Source organism: Thunnus albacares, chromosome 19 (assembly GCF_914725855.1).
Source record: "Thunnus albacares chromosome 19, fThuAlb1.1, whole genome shotgun sequence".
NCBI classification, from domain to species: Eukaryota; Metazoa; Chordata; class Actinopteri; order Scombriformes; family Scombridae; genus Thunnus; species Thunnus albacares.
In genome coordinates, this window is record NC_058124.1 from 23953003 (window position 1) to 23975955 (window position 22953).

Genomic DNA, 22953 nt, shown 5'->3' on the forward strand with positions numbered 1-22953 from the left:
TTAATAGCCTATCAAACTAAGATATATACACCAGGTTTTGTCAGGGAAGAAGTAAGGCAGTACGTGAGTATGTTTCAGCAGAAACATTGTGGTTTTAACATCTTAACAGCAAAATTAAATGAGACCAGTTTGACTTTAAAATAGAATAACTGTGTTTGTTGGATTGCAAATTACCCACACTGCATTGCATAGTGAATCTCTCAGTATTGTAGATTATCTGCTGTGACTCAAACATCTAACCATCACCAACCATCCCAACTACAGAAACGCAAACACTGCTGAGTGTGCAAAATGATGCAGTGATTGGGATAAGGGTCACTGCTGGACAACCTAAGCCTTTAAAATAAAGAATATTGCAATATTTGTAATTACGTTTTCAAAAAATGTGGTTGATATTATACAAATGATCCTGCAGTCACTTCTGACTCCAAAATAATTGCATTTATTATTAATTTTATTCGTTTTATTCTTTGATTAGTCTCTTTTGTAATACTTTCTGATCTGATTTTTTTAAAAAAATGTTTTTTGAAGCATATTGTATCTTGTTTCAATGAATAATTAGTTATTACACTACAATACAACATTCAGGTAATGTAATTATTCCAAAGTGAATAAAAAATAAAATGCTCATAGAAGAATTGTGTAAATAGGTATAAGAAAGCACACGGTGGTAAAGGAATATATATTTTTAAAATACTTTCTAAAAAAAACCCCACAATTTTTAAAAATGAATGAGAACCGCACAAATATTATTAGTTTGGTCATATATGAGGTCATCGACCGGATTTTAAATTTGTACGAGCGATGGCAATCCCGCCCAAGCGGCACACTCCGTAAACCGTAACAAGCACACATGCACACGGGGGTGGGGTTTAGGCTGGCTCAGCCAATCACGGCAGCTTCTCTGAAGCGCCCACCAAAACAGTTCAATTTCAAATTTCAAACGGCCGGAGACGGAGGATTGGAGATATCTCGAGCTACGACTCAGCCACAGCTCAGGTAATTGTTGTTATTAATTCAAATTTAATCATTTTGCTGGTCTCAAATTTTTAACCGGAATTGCAAAAAAAGCTGCCCAGAAACTCACGTTTAGTACCGGGGGAACAATAGTTCCAGAAATGTAACGTAAAATTCGTTGTTTACCTTACGCAGTAATTAGCTTAGCTAACGGTAGCTAACGTTGGTGATCTATAACATGGGCGTTACTTAACGCTTGGTACTTTACACTCAGGTAATTCAAATCTAATACATTCATATATGACTAATTTTATGTTTGAATCAATAGATCCTAACGTTAGGTATGTTTGTTGTTTACTCTGTGTGTAAAGGTTCTTATACAGCACTTATCTAGCTATATATCCAGTCATTGTCGTTTGAAATAACGTAACGTTAGTCAACTTTATCTGGATCAATGGTAGTGTTAGCGTAATCTAATCCTTTCAAGATCTGTAATCTCTGATCGTGATTAGTTAGTTTGATAGTCATTAGTGTATATGAGATTTCTTTGTCTGTTTTGATCATAACTTACCTGTTACCTCCCCTCAACAGAATATGTCCCGCTTGCCAGTCATGACTAGCAAGAGGGTCCTTACAAGCAGCAGCAGCTCGGAGAACAGTCAGGACCTCCAGCCTGCTCAGGTCTGTACTAAAATGCATCCACATCTCTCATTTCATGAGCTCTGTTTCCATCACCAGCTATTCTCTGCCCGTTTTATCTTGCTGCTGCACCTCAAGCGGCTCTCAATAAAAATGTCAGATATTGCTACAAGTAATAAATGCATGACTCACTATAAAGTCACTGAAGTGTGAAGTTGGATAGATAACCAGAGGAAGACAAATCTGTACTCTGCTGCCAGTTTTGATTTTGTTATCTGGTTCACTAATTCCAGCAACCAATCAATGACCCGTCACTCCTTCAGATATTTTAGATTTTAGACAGCAAAAGACCTCTTTTCTCTGCAATGAAGTAGATTGTAATTTCAAATACTGTTAAGTATAGGGATGTGGCACAATTACATGAACATACAACATGATATGTTGCGGCTGGGACCATGAGTTGTTTAACTCTAAAAAAAAAAAAAAACAACAACAAAAAAACGGTACTATGATCGTGTGCGAAGAAAAAGTAAATGTTGTAGCCCAAAAAGGTGAATTGTTGCTCTTTGTTTACGATGGGGGTGTTTTGTGTTTGCAGAAGAAGCTCCGTAAGGACCCACAGCATGTTAAACCACAGGCGGCAGCTACAATCATTGGTGGCAAGCGGCCTCCTGTTGCAGCATCCCGGGCGCCTCTTTGTAAGTTACTTACCTGAAACCTTTTTCACTGGGATGTTCTTGGATTACTGCTCTGTAAAGTTGTGCAGCAGTTTCTCTAGATGTTCATACAACATGTCAGGGTGTTCCAAGACTATGTATGAAAGAATTTGGGGAATTAATTTAGGGATTAATTATTGCTGCGTGTAATCAAATATTTTTTTAACTCACAGATTTATCAAGATTGTCAGCTTTATTGTGGTTCATCTGTTCCATAATCTTGTCTTATTTGGACAAAACATAAACCTCTCTCTGTCGCACTTTTATCCTCACACAGCTAAGCCAGTCCGAGGTTCAGGAGCTGCGACTGTGGCTGTTGGTCCTTCCAGAGGTAAGATGAGCTGTCTGTTGGCTGATGGTGGAAAACACACAAGCTGGGATGTTTTCTTATGGCAGTATTGCAGGCCTTGTGTTCACAAACTGTTACATGCAGCAATGATGGAGCATCACAGTTTATGTTTAGATTGGGCATAATATTTTAATGTAGACATTTTACAAGAAGTGCTTTGGGTCCATCATAACCACAAGGTATTATTATTAAGGTAAAAATATCCTGTTATGAACATGTCTGTTCATGTTTTCTGCATTGTTCTGAACCACTTTCCATCAGGTGTCCTGAAGCCGTCTATGGCTTCAACTGCAGCGAGGGGAGGCAACATGAAACAAACTGTTGCATCTACAGGCACAAAAGCAGGTAAGCATCTTGTTCCTTAAAGTCCCCTTCCACTCAGAAATGTTTTTTGGAGCAGTGATTTATTTGTTTGTTCATTTTTAACCTACTAAGAAATCCTGCAAAGGGGAAAAGTCTGTATAAAAGTCTTATTCTGTAATGACCTGGTGAAGAGTCTGAACTCTGAATAGAGGTGTTCCACTTTTGTCAAATTGTTGATGGTGATGTTGTGTACAGGTGGGGGCACCCGCCGGGCTCCATGGGACCTGAAGGGAAAGGTCAGCGACATGGAGGGTAAGATCCAGAACTACCAGAGCAAGGTCAAAACTGTCAACCAGGAGAACGAGTCTCTGAAAGGCTCGATGGCCCAGACCCGCTCAAGAATTATGGAAATGGAGAGAGAGCTGGAGAGGCAGAAGAGCCAGATCAGGTACAAGGACCAGATTATATTATCAGTGAAACTCTTTGTTTAAGGAAAAATTAATTGAATCTAAACATTTTACTGTTACCAACTTGTATTGTTTGATTATTATTTATAATTTGATCTCATTTGGTCTGTTTGGAGTCCATTAAATGTCTTTTCATTTTGTGATTTTAGTGAATATGAGGAAGAGCTGCAGGCACTCTCAGGAGTCCAAGATGAGTTGGAGAAAGTATCCAGTGATAAGAGCCATCTTCAAAAAGAGCTCTCCAACTTAGAAGGAAAATACAAGGTCATGGAGACTCTCAGAGACAGCCAAGAGACGGAGCTGCAGACTCTCAAGGTATGAAGTCAGCTGCTGGACAGAAGCTAATATTGGTTGTTTTGGCAATGTGGTATCATCACATAAATATGCCATTTGGCTGACCTCTCAATCTTAATGGCCCCATGAAATGAAAAATACATTTTCCCGGTTTAAATCCTGTGTTCCTGTGTTAATTATTCATTTATCTCTTGTTATATGCCAAATATATGTCAAGGGTGAGGTAAGGTGAAGGAGGTGTGTGTGGAGCCAACTGTAGCTCTGTTTCTCTCTGCAGCTTCGTATCATGCTAAATGCTAAGCCCAGCCCACTTTTTAAGAGTCCAGTCAAATGCAAAGGATTTGATTTAAATCCCTCTCGTAACTGTACACTGGTCAAATATTCTGTTTCAAGAATTCTGTTGAAGTTAAAGACACTTTAACTTCCATTTCACCGGAACTTTATGTTCTAAACCAAACCCTGATAGAAATTCAGGTTATTTTAAAATGTAAAGTATAATGGGCTGATTTTAAAGGAAAAGATTAGATTTGAAGTTGTGGAGTTCTTTTTGTTTTGTTTTGGTATCTTTGGCTGAAAACTTGTCGTCTTAACAGGCGTGTCCAAACACACAATTCATCAAGTCCACAAGGGGGCATTGTAATACAAAGAACATAAAACTTAAAAATGTTTCAAACATAAAAATCATGTAGGGACACTATTTAATTAATAATAATATAGAAAAAAGATGACCCCTAAAAAGTGACCTTCAAAGCTTTGAAGTCCCAGGCCTGTCTCGGTGCCTTATGTAGCCTTGCAGTTTTGCACGTCTGAAGGTTGGACATTTATATTCAACTCTTCTTTCCACTCCAGATGAAGCTTTCAGTACAGGAGTCGACTCTGACCCGCGTGCAGACAACTCTCAGGGATGCAGAGGAAGATGTTCGCTCTCTAAAAGAGACTGTGGCCGAACAGAAGGACGAGCTTCATTCCGGCGAGATGGAGCGCCGGCGGCTCCACAACACGATCCAGGAGCTAAAGGCAAGTTCCTAGTTGGGGCAACAGATCAACACCCTCAAAGGCCTTTCAGTTGATTCATGGGCTGGGTTAACAGTTACCTTACCTCTAGTTCTAGTGGGGTAAACATTGGTGAAAACTTGGTTCTTTCCTTTTTTGTTTATTTCTTTGATTCTTTTTGTACTTGTGAAATCATGTGTTGTTAATCCTTCTCTCAGACTGCTAAGGGCTTTGTCCATCACCTTCCTCTTGCAGGGCAATATCAGAGTATTTTGCAGAGTGCGCCCACTGGTGGATGGAGGCCACAGCGCACACATCCAGCTCCTTGACAATGATAACAAATCAATAACACTGGCCAAAACAGAGGAGGTGAGAATTCTGTCAGTCTCAAATCTCTCAAAGGCATGTTTTGTAGTTCAGGAACCAGTTTTTTTCCTGCAGGCCATAGTAGCAGATGTAATCAAGAGTTTCCCTGATGTATGTACAGTCTAACCAGCTGACTAAAGTGCTTTCTCTTCCTCTCAGTCTCACACCGGCAGAACTGCAGACACTCAGAAGAATTACAACTTCAGTTTTGACCGTGTTTTCAGCCCGCAGGCTTCACAGAAGGAGGTAAACAAAGTACACATGGTTCACAATTCCCAATATCAGAATTTTCAAGTTCTCATGAATAAATCCAACTGTGTTTTTAAAAATGTATACTTGTAGTATCCACAACAAAAGGTAATTCTTGATGAACGTGGCATTTTGTTTTCAGGTGTTTGAAGAGATCTCCCTCCTGGTGCAGTCGGCACTGGATGGCTACAACGTCTGCTGCTTCGCCTATGGCCAGACAGGAAGTGGAAAGACCTACACCATGGAGGGAGATGAGTTTGATGACACCAGGGGTGTCATTCCCAGAGCTGTGCAGCAAATCTTTAAAGCAGCAGAGAAGCTGGAAGCACAAGGCTGGGAGGTTAGTTTGTAAAGTCATGCATGTGAGTAAAAAGTGGGAGGTAGAGGTATTCAAAATGATCACTGTCTAGTACATCCTGAGGAATATTAAGATACATAATTTTTAATACTTTTTATATAAATCAAGAATGTGGCTGTGGGAAAATGACCCTACTCCTCACATGATTTAGTAAACAGTTTCCTAATGAGTTTATAGTCTCAATTTCTCATTTTAAACTTTCTTCAATACAGCATGATGTTCATTTTGTAAATTATGGTCCCATTTAGAATAAAATAGACGATAAAGCAGGGTATACTTTAGGGGGTGGCTACCTGGTGATTGACAAGTTGCTACCACGGCAACAACATTGATTAGGTGACGTAACCATGGTGCAACCCCCAGATTAAAAGAGTATAGGCGTAGCTACTGCTTTTTCAGTGTGTTTTCAGGCAACATTTTGGTTGCCTGAAAAGTCTTGTTCAGCATTTGGTTGTATTAAAAGACCCTCCAAAGAGTCAGATGTTCTGTTTTTCCAGTAAATACATTTTGTTGTAATGGTTTTAAACCTATTTTTCGCTAGCAAAAATTAGCATAATTACAGTTAACCATAGACTGTAAATGCACTATGCTAACCAAGCTAGCAGCTAGTGTTAGGGTTAGCTCCACCCTCTCGTCCAAATATGATAACTTTTGGCTCCAAAAATCCAAGATGGTGACAGTCAAAATGCCAAACTCGAGGCTTCAAACTGGGAGTCCACCAACCAATGGGTGACGTCACAGTGCTTACGTCCATTAGATGTTACAGTCTTTGCTATAAATTAAAGGTTGTGATATAGTTAAAACATTTAAGTCTCCATTTTGGTTTATAGGTCTTAAATATGTTTATTACTTGGTAATTCTTTTTGGTGTTGCATTAATCATTTTTACAGACTTCAGACTAAAACTGTACATGTACGTGCTGTGGCATATAGTATGTTTGTATTTGTGGGAAACATTTTTATTAAACATTGGTGTTTCTCTGTTTTATCTCAGTTCACCTTCACTGCCAGCTTTGTTGAGATTTACAACGAGACCCTGCGAGACCTTCTTTACACCGGAAAGGCCAGCAAGAGACCAGAGCATGAGATCCGCAAGTCAAGCAACAATGATGTGTCAATCACCAACCTCACCTATGAAAAGGTGTCCAATGAGGATCAGGTACAGCAGCATGATTTACTTGTTTAAAAAAATATTAAAGATTGGAGTCATTCTCAGCAGAGCTTAGGTAATTCATTTCATTTTTAAATAAAAAATCTACATCCCTCTAAATCTCCCTCTCCTGTCTCTCCTCCTCCTGCCAGGTTCTGGGCTTGATTGCATTGGCCAATCAGAATCGCTCCACTGCCCAGACAGCCCAGAATGACCGCTCCTCTCGCTCCCACTCAGTCTTCCAGCTGCAAATTGAGGGAGTGAATGCTGGCCGGGATGTCAAATGCAAATGTGAGTATAATCCTACTGATTGTGCCAGTGTCTGATTCAGAAATGTGGCTTCACTTGTGTTTTTAGAATATGAGAAATCAGTGGTTGATTTTCCATCAGTTCAAAGGAAAAATTCTGGTCTAATGACTCTGAATTAATGTTATTGTGCCTCTCACTACATTTCGAGGAGCGTTTCTGCATATGTAATACAGTATGTGCTCTTTTTACAAACTTATTTTGTTGTGTATGTTTATTTTGTTAAACTTGCACATTTTTTCTAATAAAGGTGTTTTGTGTGTGTGTGTGTGTGTGTGTGTGTGTGTGTAGCCACTCTGTGCCTGGTGGACCTGGCTGGCAGTGAGCGAATGGCGAAGAGTCAGTGTCAGGGGGAGCGCTTTAAAGAAATGACTGCTATCAACAGCTCCCTGTCCAACCTGGGCATCGTTATTGCCGCGCTGGCCAACAAGGTAAGCTGGAGCCTGGATGGAAGGGACAAAATATGTTTATTTACACACTGGGTTTGTGGAGGACAAAATACTAAAAATCAAAATTTTCCATTTTTCAGTTTTAATTTTATTTGTGACACAAATGGATCTTGCTTGTGTTTCAGGAGAGCCACATCCCCTACAGGAACTCTAAGCTTACTTACCTTCTGCAAGGCTGCCTGGGAGGCAACAGCAAAACGTGAGTTCTTCATCAGCATAGCTTTGGCTGAAGACAATATGGACTATTCAGAGACTGTGTTATGTTGTGTCACTTAGGCCCTGTTTACACCTGGTGTTAACATGCATCTGGGGTGATCCGATCACAAGTGCACAGCTTGCGGATGTATTGAGATCCGATCACTCAGACCACATTTGGAGATGGTCTGGGCTGCATGTGGCCTCATTCTTGTAGCAGTATGAACACGTATGTGTCCTGGGCCACACTGAAGGACTGCCTACTCAACTGGTGTCTGGCAGACTAGACATGGGAAGGGCATTGCTGCCTCCCAGTCTGTATACCCTCCATCCAAAGCTGTGTTCAACTTGTTTGATAAGAGGATAAACAAATATAAGGGGTTAGAACCAAAATTCATTCCCTAATTTGACTGCAAGAGAAGTCAGCCTTCATATGATACCAAATCGCTTGCCAAAGCATGGCGGACATTATTTTGCTGATCTTATTCTTACCCAGGTTAACTTATTTAGGAAGTAAGGCATTCTGAGTTATTTTTCATTTATTTATGTTGCTTGTGTTTCTGTCTTTTTCTCTCTCCAGCCTGATGTTTGTGAATATCGCTCCAGAGCCGGACAGTTTTGGAGAAACCCTCAATTCCTTGAGGTTTGCTAGCAAGGTCAGTGGCTTCTGTGACTGTTTAATGTCCTTTCTTGATGAAATGTCTGGTAAAAGATGATATGAAGACATTAATTTGTAACATAATAATGTTAAATTAAGTTTAAGCTAACTTTTTATTTTTGAGAAATGCTTTTATTATGGGTTGCTTTTTTTAGCAAACCATAATGTCTTTTACCTTGAGAGGAAGCTGGATTCATGAGATCACGTGAGAATTCATCATGTCAGGCTTCAAATTATGCGCTTGTGTCTGAACCACCTCTGGTTCGTACCAATCAGCGTTTTACAAGGATTCTCGCATGATCTTGCAAATCCAGCTGCCTCACAAGGTAAGACTGTGATAGACAGATGGTTCATCCAATCACCTGTCAAACCATCTGACGCGTCAGGTTATCATGTCTTGTCTCATAATGTCATTATTGGTTCCCCGCATTGTTTGGTTTTTTTTTTTTGGCCATGAAAGAACACAAAAAGCTTTTATGTAAGATTAAGTAGAGCTGCAGTGATTCATCGATTAGTTGACAGAAAATGAATTGCCAACTATTTTGATAATTGATTAATTAAAAATTGACAAAATTGTCTGGCCCCAGCTTCTTAAATACAAATATTTATAATAGTTTTTCTTTAGTCTTTTAAGACAGTAAACAGAATATCTTTGGGTTGTGGACTGTTGGTCGGCCAAAAACAAAACACTTTGGGTTGTATCTTGGGTTTTGGGAAACAGTGATTGACATTTTTGAAGACTGAAGATGATAATAGATGAATCAGGTTGAGGAAAATGATTTTTACAGAACATCTTAACAAATTTTTAAAATTTTTAAAATTACTCCTGATATGTTGTAGAGTGTAATAGGATCTGAAGATCTGAATGTAATGTGTTGCATTTGCTCTCTTCACAGGTGAATGACTGTGTTATTGGAACTGCAAGCGCCAACAGGAAGTAGAGTCACATCCAGAGGCAGCAGGCCAACAGAACCCTGTGGAAAGTGTTTTTTGATTTTTTTCTTTTTAAAATGAACATTTTTTTGAAATAAACAATGTTTGCTTATTTTAAGTATGTGTGTGTTTTAAAATGTACAATAACGTGTAAAATATATAAAATATAACTCATTATGCTTGGGGGGGAAAATTACCTTCCTGTTCATCCCCCTCTCTCAATATCTCTTCTGGGACGATAGAAACCAAAAGAGTCCCACTACAGCACCTCAGGCCCCTCAGACCTCTCAGACCGCCCTCCTCAACCTCTCAGACCTCTCTCATGCCGATATTATTGCCCTGGCAAAAAGTTGACTCAGCTGCACTGTGCGCTTCCCGTTTCCAACTGCAAGTGTCATGTTTCTAATTGTGAGACGGGACATTTCTAAAAAAAACATATTGATGTCATTGTAGTGTTTACTGTTGCCATAATGACAAGGGTTTGAGGAAGTACCTTAAGGAAATACTGATCATTTTAACCCAAACCAGGATCTTTCCCTAACCCTAAACAAGGCATTTTTGTGCCTTAACCTAACCAGACCTTAACCACAGCATAGTCACCATAAAACATAATTATTAGTTGCAGTCATGTAGGTCTTGTAGATCTGAGTGAAGATTCAGGTTTTATTCAGGTTGGTTTTATTTCTCGCTTCAGATTTTCAGATTTTGGTGGACTGCTAAGGTAAAGTTTACGTATCTCATACAACAGAACCGCACCACTCATGCTCAAACCCCATCAGCTTACAGAACTGGAGCCTCAGGAGGGAGGTCATGCTCACTTTTTCTTCTCTACATCCTTCTTCCACTGAAACAACTTTGTGTATACAATTTTTTGATCGATTTGACTGATTGTCCCCCATTTGGGTTACATTAAAAACATCTAGAAATATTAATGGTTTTCTAATAAAAATCAAACAAAAACCCAAGAACTGATGTTTATTTACACCATACAACTATGTTTAATGTATATACGAGACAAAGTTAATTTCATATTTTCAGTTTAATCAGAAAACTTGATTGTTGGAGAACATACATTATACACACACATGCTGGAGCGACTCTCCCGGCTGCTCTGGAAGTACCGGGGGATCTTTATCTGGGTAGCTCTGCCTGCCATGAATCTGATCTGGATCAGCAGCTAGAAAAAGGATGGATTGGATCTTATGTGACTTAATCATGAGGAATATCAACTATTTTATTTCATTAATCACAAACAATGATATTGTTTGAGGAGGAGTCATAGCATTAGCATAGAGACTGAAATTAAAATTAAAGTCTCAGTTGCTCAATTTGTTCTCGTTTCCACAAGCTAACAGTTACAAGGGATCCAGGAAAGTATGATGTAAGCCATTCAAATATACAAAGGACATGAAAAAATATACATATTGAAAATTTCTGCCATTAATACTACATAAATATGCTGTCACGAAGGAATGGAAACATTTTTAAACTGAAACTCTTCCTCTTCTCCATTCATACATGGACATAACCCTCTCTATTTTACTTGAGAGTGACACTTTGGGTTCAAAAATGGAAATGTACTGTATATCTCACAAGCTTCACCTCTTCACTCAAAGGGGACTTATGTTTTTCAACCATTTTACTCCAGACACTTTTTCTTTTTCCCATGTCCAAACCATTTGTTCTTCATATCAGATCATATCCTTCACTATCACTTTCATTGTTGTTTTCACCATGTTGTCAATTCTCCATTTTAACTGGACTGTAGGGGTGCTGTACCATGATGCCATACCATATCTAATAAAGCTTTCCAGCATTGCATAGTGAATCTCTCAGTATTGTGGACCATTTGCTGTGAGTCAAACATCTAACCATCATCACCCATCCCAACTGCTGAAACACAAACACTGCTGAGTGTGCAAAAATGATGCAGTGATTGGGATTTGTGTCACTGCCGGACAACCTAAACCTTTAAAATAAAAAATGTGGTTGATATAATGCAAATGATCCTGCAGTCACTTCAAACACAAGAATAATTGCCTAGGTATTAGAAAGGATATAGAAGTAAAGAAAGAAGATATATCTTAAAATACTTGATAAAAAAAAAAAGACATGAATGAGAAACCACATAAATATTGTTGGTGTGAGGTGCTGATCCCGCCCATGCGGCACACACTGTAAATCGTAACAAGCACATATAAATATGGGGGCGGGGTTTACGCCGGCTCGACCAATCACAGCACCTTGACTGAAGCGCTCACCAAAACAGTTCGATTTCAAATTTCAAACGGCAGGAGACGAAGGAGTGTACACATACAGAGCTAGGACTCAACTTCACTAAGGTAATTATTTTCATTCATTCAAATATAATCATTTTGGTTTCAGAGTTGAAACATAAATTGCAAAAAAGCTGCTCAGAAACTCACGTTTAGCCTCATACCGGGGAAACAATAGTTCCAGAAATGCAACGAAAAATTCGCTAACGTTATTTAACGTTACCTTTCGTTGTAACTTGGCTAACGGTAGCTAACGTTGGTTATTTATAGCATAGACGTTACTTAACGCTTGGTATTTTAAACGCAGGTCATTCAAATCTAATACATTCATGGCTTTATGTTTGAGTCGGTAGATACTAACTTTAGATATGTTTATTGTTTGCTCTGACTCAGCAAACAAAAACGTTCACAGAATGTTTGTTTGTCCTCCACGTTGGAAGAAGCAACGGTTGCTATGTGCAAAACACCAATGCTATGTGTTGATATATGAGACATACATCAACATTAAATGTAATAATCTGGTGTCTGATTACTGGATCTTGTAAAACAGTCACAGCGGAACAGTAATTGTATGCTTTTGTTTTATCTACTCACAGAAATTAGGCATTTTTCTCTTGAAAGTGGTTAACCAAAGGGCTGTTGTGACTTACTTTCAAATGTTTTTGCAGCTTTTTGAGATGTGACATATTCTGAACCAAGAATTCTTGGTTTTATGTCTATGTTGATTATATTTATTGGTTACATGTAATGTAATCAGACTTTGATTTTAAAAAAAAAACTCCTTTTAATTACCTTCTAATACATTAGTAATACTCTGTAACTTGGAACATTTGTACTTTGTACCTATAGTGTAAGCTTCCTTCTTACTTTACCTGCACGGATAAGAAAAAAAAAGTTGTATACACTGAATATTATTTGATTTATTCCACCACTGCCTGAATTCCAAATAATGTAGTTATGTACCTGATATAGCCCCTTACTTTCTAGTTAGACACATTTTTATGTTCATATAATAATGATTTCTGTGCCACCCCAAAATGACCACCTGTCCTGGCCACTCTGCCACTGGCTCTGAGTGTAAAGGTTATTAATTGATGTCACTTCACTTTTACGTTTTGGAAATAGAGTAACGTACTAAACAAGTATTACCAATCCTGTCACATGCATAACATAACATTGTTTTTTTTAGATTAGATTAGATTCAACTTTATTGTCATTGCACAGAGTACAAGCACTGAGACAACGAAATGCAGTTTAGCATCTAGCCAGAAGTGCAAAAGAAACAGTAAAGTACAGTGTTATGTACATAATGTAATACAGAGTTATTATAAACAGCTCGAAGTATGGTAAGAATATGATGTACACACTATATATTAGATATAAAGACTATAGACAGTAGTATAAATATGAATAGTAGTAGTAAATATTGGTAAGTAGTAGACAGAGTAAGAAAGATGAGATTTTTTTCCGTGGTTGTCTGTTTTGACCATAATATACATGTTACTTTCCCTCAACAGAACATGTCCCGTTTGCCAGTCATGCCCAGCAAGAGGGTCCTCACAAGCCGCAGCAGCTTGGAGAACGGTCAGGACCTCCAGCCTGCTCAGGTCTGTACTAAAATTCATCCACATCTTTCATTTTATGAGCTCTGTTTCCATCACCAGCTATTCTCTGCCCATTTTTATAAGCTTCTCTCGAAAAAAAAAAAGTCAGATATTGCTTCAAGTAATAAATGCATGACTCACTGTAAAGTCACTGAAGTGTGAGGATGGATAGATAAGCAGGGGAAGACAAATCTGTACTCTGCTGCCAGTTTTGATTTTGTTATCTGGTTCACAAACACTGGCCTGTCACTTCCCCAGATATTTTAGATTTTGGGCAGCAAAACAGTTCTTTTCTTGGCAAAGTAGACTGTAATGTTGATGACTGCTAAGTATAGGGATGTGACACAATTACATGATGAGTGAACATACTGCATTATATAATGTAAAATAAAAGGCATACTTCTTGGTGATACTGGGTCCATGAGGTGTTGATTTAACTCTACAGTATAGTTTACAGTTGTGTGTATTGGATTACATTCTGTTGTCAGGCATTCATGTTGGTGCATTTTCACAAGTCAAATATGGGACTAACCCAAAAAGTCCAGTAATTGATTTGTAAAAAACATTACTATGATAGGTGTGCAAGGGGGAAAGTAGATGTTGTAGCCCAAAAAGGTGAACTGTTGCTCTTTGTTTACGATGGTGGTGTTTTGTGTTTGCAGAAAAGGCTTCGTAAGGACCCGGAGCATGTTAAACCACAGGCGGCAGCTACAATCATTGGTGCAAAGCGGCCTCTTGTTGCAGCATCCCGGGCGCCTCTTTGTAAGTTACTTACCTGAAACCTTTTTCACTGGGATTTTCTTGGATTAGTGCTCTGTAAAGTTGAGCAAGCAGTTTCTTTTGATGTTCATACAACATGTCAGGGTGTTCCAAGACTATGTATGAAAGAATTTGAGGCAATAATTTAGGGTTTTATTATTGTTGTGTGTAATCAAATGTTTTTTCAACTCATAGGTTTGTCAAGATTGCCAGCTTTATTGTGGTTCATCTGTTCCATAATTTTGTTTTATTTGGCCAAAACATAAACCTCTCTCTGTCGCACTTTGTTCCTCACACAGCTAAGCCGGTCCGAGGTTCAGGAGCTGCGACTGTGGCTGTTGGTCCTTCCAGAGGTAAGATGAGCTGTCTGTTGGCTGATGGTGGAAAACACACAAGCTGGGATGTTTTCTTATGGCAGTATTGCAGGCCTTGTGTTCACAAACTTTTACATGCTGCAATGATTGAACATCACAGTTTATGTTTAGATTGGGCATAATATTTTAATGTAGACATTTTACAAGTCATAGTTAACCAAGTGGTAGCAAGAAAATCCAGAAGTGCTTTGGGTCCATCATAAACACAAGGTGTTGTTATTATTAAAGTAAGATATCCTGTTATTACATGAACATGTCTGTTCATGTTTTCTGCATTGTTCTGAACCACTTTCTTGTTCCATCAGGTGTTCTGAAGCCGTCTATGGCTTCAACTGCAGCGAGGGGAGGCAACATGAAACAAACTGTTGCATCTACAGGTGCAAAAGCAGGTAAGCAACTTGTTCCATAAAGTCCCCTTCCACTCAAAAATGTTTTTCTTCTTGTTCTTACAGTCGGATGTTTGTTCTTCACTGTGCAGAATGATGTATGTGCACAGTTTGACACTCAAAGGCCGTTTTCACATTTATCTGTTGAAAGTGGAAATATACTTTAACTCTTTAAGCCTACTAGCCTTTCTTGCAAATAATATTTAGAGGTTTTGTTTCATTTTAAAAGGAAGGGGGGCAGTGACGTATGTATTTATTTGTTCATTTTTAACCTACTAAGAAATCCTGCAAAGGGGAAAAGTTGTATAAAAGTCTTATTCTGTAATGACCTGGTGAAGAGTCTGAACTCTGAATAGAGGTGTTCCACTTTTGTCAGATTGTTGATGGTGATGTTGTGTACAGGTGGGGGCACCCGCCGGGCTCCATGGGACCTGAAGGGAAAGGTCAGCGACATGGAGGGTAAGATCCAGAACTACCAGAGCAAGGTCAAAACTGTCAACCAGGAGAACGAGGCTCTGAAAGGCTCGATGGCCCAGACCCGCTCAAGAATTATGGAAATGGAGAGAGAGCTGGAGAGGCAGAAGAGCCAGATCAGGTACAAGGACCAAATTATATTATCAGTGAAACTCTTTGTTTAAGGAAAAATTAAGTGAATCTAAACATTTTACTGTTACCAACTTGTATTGTTTGATTATTATTGATAATTTGATCTCATTTGGTCTGTTTGGAGTCCATTAAATGTCTTTTCATTTTGTGATTTTAGTGAATATGAGGAAGAGCTGCAGGCACTCTCAGGAGTCCAAGATGAGTTGGAGAAAGTATCCAGTGATAAGAGCCATCTTCAAAAAGAGCTCTCCAACTTAGAAGGAAAATACAAGGTCATGGAGACTCTCAGAGACAGCCAAGAGACGGAGCTACAGACTCTCAAGGTATGAAGTCAGCTGCTGGACAGAAGCTAATATTGGTTGTTTTGGCAAAGTGGTATCATTACATAAATATGCCATTTGGCTGACCTCTCAATCTTCAGTGCCAAACCCTAATAGAAGTAGTAAAATCTAGTCAATAAATTCAGGTCATTTTAAAATGTAAAATATATCAGGGACTTATGTAGCCTTGCAGTCTTGCAAACGGTGAGCACAAACTGACAGTTTGCCTGATGACCCTGAATCTTCTTCCCACTCCAGATGAAGTTTTCAGTACAGGAGTCGACTCTGGCCCGTGTGCAGACAACTCTCAGAGACACTGAAGAAGACGTTCGCTCTCTGAAAGAAACTGTGGCCGAACAGAAGGACGAGCTTCATGCCGGCGAGATGGAGCGCCGGCGGCTCCACAATACGATCCAGGAGCTGAAGGCAAGTTCCTAGTTGGGGCAACAGATCAACACCCTCAGTTGATTCATGGGCTGGGTTAACAGTTATCTTACCTCTAGTTCTAGTGAGGAAAACAACAGTGAAAACTTGGTTCTTTCCTTTTTTGTTTATTTCTTTGATTATTTTTGTACTTGTGAAATCATGTGTTGTTAATCCTTCTCTCAGACTACTAAGGGCTTTGTCCATCACCTTCCTCTTGCAGGGCAATATCAGAGTATTTTGCAGAGTGCGCCCACTGGTGGGTGGAGGCCTCAGCAAGCACATCCAGCTCCTTGCCAGTGAAAACACATCAATAACACTGGCCAAAACAGAGGAGGTGAGAATCCTGTCAATCTCAAATCTCTCAAAGGCATGTTTTGTAGTTAAGGAACTAGTTTTTTTCCTGCAGGCCATAATAGCAGATATAACCTAGAGTTTCCCTGATGTATGTACGGTCTAACCAGCTGACTAAAGTGCTTTCTCTTCCTCTCAGTCTCACACCGGCAGATCTGCAGACACTCAGAAGAATTACAACTTCAATTTTGACCGTGTTTTCAACCCGAAGGCTTCACAGAAGGAGGTAAACAACGTACACATGGTTCACAATTCCCAATATGAGAATCTTTCTCATGAAAAAATCCAACTGTATTTTTTATTTATACATGTACTTGTAGTTGTTATCAACAACAAAAGTTCATTCTTGGCAAATGTTGCATTTTGTTTTCAGGTGTTTGAAGAGATCTCCCTCCTGGTGCAGTCAGCACTGGATGGCTACAACGTCTGCTGCTTCGCCTATGGCCAGACAGGAAGTGGAAAGACCTACACCATGGAGGGAGACGAGTTTGATGACACCAGAGGTGTCATTCCCAGAGCTGTGCAGCAAATCTTTAAAGCAGCAGAGAAGCTGAAAGCACAAGGCTGGGAGGTTAGTTTGTAATGTCATGCATGTGAGTAAAGAGCAGGAGGTAGAGGTATTCAGAATGATCACAATAATTTTGAATGTTTTTTGTATAAATTAAAGCTTGTGATATAGTTAAAACATTTAAGTCTCAATTTTGGGTTTATAGACTAATGCTGTACTGTGGCATATAGTATGTTTGTATTTGTGGAGGAGATATGATGAGGAAAACATTTTTATATTAAACATTGGTATTTCTCTGTTTTATCTCAGTTCACCTTCACGGCCAGCTTTGTTGAGATTTACAACGAGACCCTGCGAGACCTCCTTTACACCGGAAAGGCCAGCAAGAGGCCAGAGCATGAGATCCGCAAGTCAAGCAACAATGATGTGTCAATCACCAACCTCACCTATGAAAAGGTGTTCAACGAGGATCAGGTACAGCAGCATGATTTACTTGTTATTTAAGATTAGCATCATTCTCAGCAGACTTGAGGTAATTGATTTCATATTTAAGTGATATAAATCTACATCCCGGACTGGATTTGGTCAATCAGAAGTCAAGCTGAGGTCATTTTAACAGCTCTTAAATCTCCCTCTCCTGTCTCTCCTCCTCCTGCCAGGTTCTGGGCTTGATTGCATTGGCCAATCAGAATCGCTCCACTGCCCAGACAGCCCAGAATGACCGCTCCTCTCGCTCCCACTCAGTCTTCCAGCTGCAAATTGAGGGAGTGAATGCTGGCCGGGATGTCAAATGCAAATGTGAGTAAAATCCCACTGATTGTGCCAGTGTCTGATTCAGAAATGTGGCTTCACTTGTGTTTTTAGAATATGAAAAATCAGTGGTTGATTTTCCATCAGTTCACCATAAAAAATTCTGGTCTAATGACTCTGAATTAATGTTATTATGCCTCTTACCACATTTTGAGGAACGCACATTTTTTCTAATAAAGGTGTTTTGTGTGTGTGTGTGTGTAGCCACTCTGTGCCTGGTGGACCTGGCTGGCAGTGAGCGAATGGCGAAGAGTCAGTGTCAGGGGGAGCGCTTTAAAGAAATGACTGCTATCAACAGCTCCCTGTCCAACCTGGGCATCGTTATTGCTGCACTGGCCAACAAGGTAAGCTGGAGCCTGGATGGAAGGGACAAAATATGTTTATTTACACACTGGGTTTGTGGAGGACAAAATACTAAAAATCTAAATTCTCAGTTTTTCAATATTCATTTTATTGGTGACACAAACGGATCTTGATTGTGTTCCAGGAGAGCTACATTCCCTACAGGAACTCTAAGCTCACTTACCTTCTGCAAGGATGTCTGGGAGGCAACAGCAAAACGTGAGTTCGTCATCATCATAGGTTTGGCTGAAGACAACAATGGACTATTCAGAGACTGTGTTATGTTGTGTCACTCAAGCTCAGGGCAGAAAACTACCCTTTTCAATCATCTGATCACAGTTAGTTAGAGCCAAAATTTGCTAACTTGACTGCAAGAGAAGTCTACATATGATACCAAATCGCTTGCCAGAGCATGGCAGATATTATTTTGCTGATTGTACTCTTACACAGGTTAACTTATTTAGGAAGTAAGGCATTCTGAGTTATTTTCCATGTATTTATGTTGCTTGTGTTTCTGTCTTTCTCTCTTTAGCCTGATGTTTGTGAACATTGCTCCAGAGCCAGACAGCTTTGAGGAGACCCTCAACTCTTTGAGGTTTGCCAGCAAGGTCAGTAACTTCTGTGACTGTTTCCTTTCCTGATGAAACGGCTGGTAAAAGATGATATGAAGACATTCATTTGTGACATGATCTGGTAGAGCAGATGAAGCGAACTTCTTCATAAAGTTAACCTCTTATGATATTATGGGTTGCTTTTTAGAGCTGCAGCGATTACTCAATCAACAGAAAATGAATTGCCAACTCTATTGATAATTGATCAATTGTATGTAAGAAGATCTGAATGTAATTTTCCTAAAATTTAGAATTTTTGAAATATAATGTTTTGCATTTGCTCTCTTCACAGGTGAATGACTGTGTTATTGGAACTGCAAGCGCCAACAGGAAGTAGAGTCACATCCAGACTCTAGAGCACTGTGGAAAGTGTTTTTTTTTTTTCTTTTTCTTTTTAAAATAAGCATTAATTACCTATTTTAAGTATATGTGTGCACAATAACATGTAATATATAAAATATAAATCATTATGTTTGGGGGAAAATTACCTTCCTTCCTTCATGCCCTCTCTCTCTGTATCGCTTAGCAACACAAATTTAGCCAATTAGCATCCTTGAATCTGATGCCTAAAGGGCTATTAATTTATTCCCTAAAGGGCCGAGCAGAGCCAGTGGTGGAGTAGGGACATCAGACGTTATTGACAATGATGAAAGACTCAAGACACAGGATTTCAGCTTCCCCCAAATTCAATAAGATCTCCTCCAAAATCCAGAAACTACAAGTCAAAGAGCTTGGCCCTGAATCAACCTGACATCAAAATCAGACAACAGACCAGAGAAAAAGGTAAAATATACATGCAAGGCTTCTATTTTGCTCCCCTGCTCACTTTTTAAAATGGTGGAGACTGATACAACATGGACTGTTACAGAAGTTGAAATGAAACATTTATCTGAAAAGATTAAGAAACATGACCGCACAAGGGCAAACATGGAGAATATGGTCAAGCTAGGCAGAGTTAACATCACTACTCAAGAGGTGGATAAGAACAGACGCATTTTATCTGTGTTGAATTTGCGCGGCCACAATAAGACTAAATCCTCAGACAACCCTGGCCTTTTCAAGGGTTTAATAGATCTTGGACCGTGGAAGGGGATCCGCCCCCTCTGTAAATGTAAAGAGTTCATTCTAATGTAACAAAAACACAATTCTTATTTTCAGGTGATTATACACTAATTAAAACATACTTATGAATATTCAATTTCTGCTGAATCCGTTCCGCTAGATGCCACCAAATCTTACAAACTGATCCTTTGAGACAGAAACCGCTTTCAAAGGCACCTCAAAGACTGCAAAACAAACATAATGTAGATACGGATTACATTCTGGAGGAAGTAAAAAATGCTATTCAGGCAGATGAGGCAACATTTCCTTCCACTGCCAGTTGGTGCTTGAGCTATGATACATCAGCATCCATGACAACATCCAAGAACGTTTTGGTTTTTTTGAGTTCATCCCTCTTCAGATTGCAACTGCTGACACAATCACAGCACTGTTGGAGAGGCTAAGCACTATCCTACCTAAGGGACAAGAGAGCAAACTAATCACCCAGGCCTATGACACAGCTGCCATGGTGAGAGGAGCCACATGTGGATTACAGTGTACGGGAAAGGATGTCTACTAAAGTGCACACTACGCCCACTGCTGTGCGCATCAGTTGAACCTCATTATGCAGCAGGCAACCTCACACATCCCCAGGATCAGTACTTTTTTTTTTTCAGACCATGGTGGATTTGCTGTATTTTCTCTGGTCATTCAAGGGAAACACTGTGCTTGATCAAGTGGTGGCTCACAGACTTCCTGGAACTTATACAACCAGGTGGAACTTCCACAGTGGTGCTGTTAAAACTGTATGAGCACAAGGACCTCCAGTGGTGTTTCCAGACCATCAGAGACTCTGGTAGCTTTGATCCTCCAACTGTCCAGGAGAGCCCGGGGGCTTTGTGAGATTGCTGGAGGATGATTTCTGCTTTTTCTTGGCGTTGTTTCACAAGATCATGCCACATGTGGACTGTAGAAGAAGAAGATCAACTGTCTACAAGACAGGAATCATGCAGAGGTTCACCGACAGCATGCAAACGATCAGGTAAATAATAACAACATCACTGGCTGAGAAAATGCTTATTATAAGAAAATTGTTTCAATCTTAAACAGTCTGTAAAAACATAAATATGCATGGCTGAACACACTAGAGCGGCTCATAAATACTTGTTTCAACATATTAAAGACAGTGAACAGGAAATCCATTTAGGATGATAATGTAGATACAGTTTATTAAACACGGTGCACAATGATGGACTCATTTTATGTCTAAAGTAGGTTAGTTTTTGACAAGGAGAAGAACTGGTTGGCTACAGAGGTTAGCTGTAACAGTTCTGTTTACAAGACACTCAATTAGGTGTTTTTTTACTTATTTTATCAATGTGTAGAATTACCTTCTGTTGCTATATTTCACCGTCTGCCTTCTTCAATTCCTGTGTAATAATAAGAGTTATACATTTACAGTACATTTACACAGCTGCTGAGGAAGGCAGACACAGAAATGTTTACATGTGGTTATTTCACATTCCTGATATTAAGCAGTAAGCTGTCCTCTCTTGTCAAAAAATAACAGGCTCTTCTTGTAAGAGGATACTGATGACATTTAGACTGAGAGATGTGAAAATGAAATTCTGCTGTTCACTAGGTGTACTGCCCTGTTTTTTTTAAAAAAAATGTATCATTTCATAGGTATGTGATACCGGTTTGAGGCATGCTAGGGAGTGGCTCTCTTTCACCAAGCACCTCATCAGTGCTGCTCTGTTGCAAGGAGACTTGTTCTCGGATTCAGCGCTGGAAACCACAGTGGAAAACTACCCCGTGTTGAACAAGGCCAAGCTCAAAACAGAACAATCCCTGATCTATGAGAGCGATGAGTTCAAGGCTTGCAGCGGTGCACTGACTCTGCTCACTCCGACTCTGCACTGACAACCTTCCCGGCACGTTGACTCAGACTGTCAGTCCTCTTAAGATTCACATCACCACACACATGACAACTGCAAAATCAGAGAGGTGCTTCTCTACTTTACAGAGGATCAAACCCTTCCTGAGAAACATCACAACACAGGATTACCTGAATGCTCTTGTTGTGCTCTCCATGGAGAAAAAACTTAATATTCAGTAACAGGGTCATTAAGAGGTTTACCACTCAGAAAAGCAAAATTCCTGTACAAATGAGATGTCAGACACAAACACACATACAAGTTCCCCTGACCCCCTTTTTTTGTACATACTTTTAGCATAAAACATCATCCAGCAATATAGTAGTGTGTTTGCTCATATAACTGTATATGTTTCTGGAATGTGCACCAAGTAAACACTAACCAGACTCTCTGGTTAGCGTCTGTAATATAATGATGCAAACTGTACCTGCTATCTGAGCACATTAAGGCTGCAACTAATGAGATACTGATTATTTTTTTGATTGTTAATCTATAAAATGTTTAAAAATAAATGTGGAAAAAGCCCCTTGTAATTTTGTAGAGCCTGAAGTGACGTCTTCACAGTGCTTGTTTCCTCTAACCAATAGTCCACTACCCAAAGATATTTCACTGACTCTCATATTAGACAAATGAAAGGAGCAAACAGAAACCAACAAATGTTTGGAAATTTTGCTTGAAAAATCACTCAGACATTGAAACTTATCAAAATTGTTGCAGATAATGTTTTTTTCAATCAACTGATTGATTAATCAATTAATTGTTGCAGCTCTGGAGCACATTACACATTACATTAGTAACATTAAGCTTGATCATAAATACTGTATGCTATCCTTCCAAAGATTTTAGTTCAGCATCTTGATATCCATTTCTTTATTATACATCATTTATACAGTGTAAGATTTCATAGAAACATTAAATAAATCATTTGTTCTGTTCTATATGTTAATGATGTTATTGTATATAATCCACTTTCCACTCTGTTGTGACGTTGTGCCTCTTGTGTTGAAATAAATTTCTTTTTCTCCAAACTTTGTATGCATGTAAATTATCTAATATCCAAGATACATGTTTCTAGTAATTATACAGTTAATTCTCATATTTTATTTTCAGACAGTTTTGGAATATTTTTCATGTCCCAAAATTTCTCACTACGGAAACACAATAATGTACAATATAATAACAGTTCTATTGACCTATTAAGATTGTGTTTACATCTACCTT

General features: G+C 39.1%; 2 protein-coding genes across 2 annotated transcripts; both read left to right on the forward strand.

Moving 5' to 3' along the window:
• Positions 1-892: 892 nt before the first annotated feature.
• On the forward strand, positions 893-9499 carry LOC122970170 (carboxy-terminal kinesin 2-like). Its single transcript, XM_044336232.1, has 17 exons — positions 893-999; positions 1549-1638; positions 2195-2294; positions 2590-2643; positions 2923-3006; positions 3220-3412; positions 3581-3746; positions 4575-4742; positions 4974-5087; positions 5244-5330; positions 5476-5673; positions 6685-6849; positions 6993-7131; positions 7438-7577; positions 7721-7794; positions 8371-8446; positions 9345-9499. Exons 2-17 carry the CDS (start codon positions 1552-1554, stop codon positions 9387-9389), a joined length of 1890 nt encoding a protein of 629 aa, XP_044192167.1. The 5' UTR covers positions 893-999; positions 1549-1551; the 3' UTR covers positions 9390-9499.
• A 2130-nt stretch (positions 9500-11629) lies between these two features.
• LOC122970171 (carboxy-terminal kinesin 2-like) lies at positions 11630-22336 on the forward strand. Its single transcript, XM_044336233.1, has 18 exons — positions 11630-11723; positions 13175-13264; positions 13924-14023; positions 14320-14373; positions 14700-14783; positions 15183-15375; positions 15544-15709; positions 15965-16132; positions 16353-16466; positions 16623-16709; positions 16857-17054; positions 17301-17465; positions 17651-17789; positions 18006-18145; positions 18289-18362; positions 18676-18751; positions 19047-20837; positions 21482-22336. Exons 2-17 carry the CDS (start codon positions 13178-13180, stop codon positions 19089-19091), a joined length of 1890 nt encoding a protein of 629 aa, XP_044192168.1. The 5' UTR covers positions 11630-11723; positions 13175-13177; the 3' UTR covers positions 19092-20837; positions 21482-22336.
• Positions 22337-22953: the final 617 nt, after the last annotated feature.

Coding starts and splice junctions, on each gene's coding strand:
- LOC122970170 (XM_044336232.1), top strand. CDS start 1,552: ATGTCCCGCTTGCCAGTCATGACTAGCAAGAGGGTCCTTACAAGCAGC. Junction 5,331..5,475: donor CGCAGGCTTCACAGAAGGAG/GTAAACAAAGTA, acceptor TTTTGTTTTCAG/GTGTTTGAAGAGATCTCCCT. Junction 7,795..8,370: donor CTGGGAGGCAACAGCAAAAC/GTGAGTTCTTCA, acceptor TTCTCTCTCCAG/CCTGATGTTTGTGAATATCG.
- LOC122970171 (XM_044336233.1), top strand. CDS start 13,178: ATGTCCCGTTTGCCAGTCATGCCCAGCAAGAGGGTCCTCACAAGCCGC. Junction 16,133..16,352: donor ATACGATCCAGGAGCTGAAG/GCAAGTTCCTAG, acceptor TTCCTCTTGCAG/GGCAATATCAGAGTATTTTG. Junction 17,466..17,650: donor AGGTGTTCAACGAGGATCAG/GTACAGCAGCAT, acceptor TCCTCCTGCCAG/GTTCTGGGCTTGATTGCATT.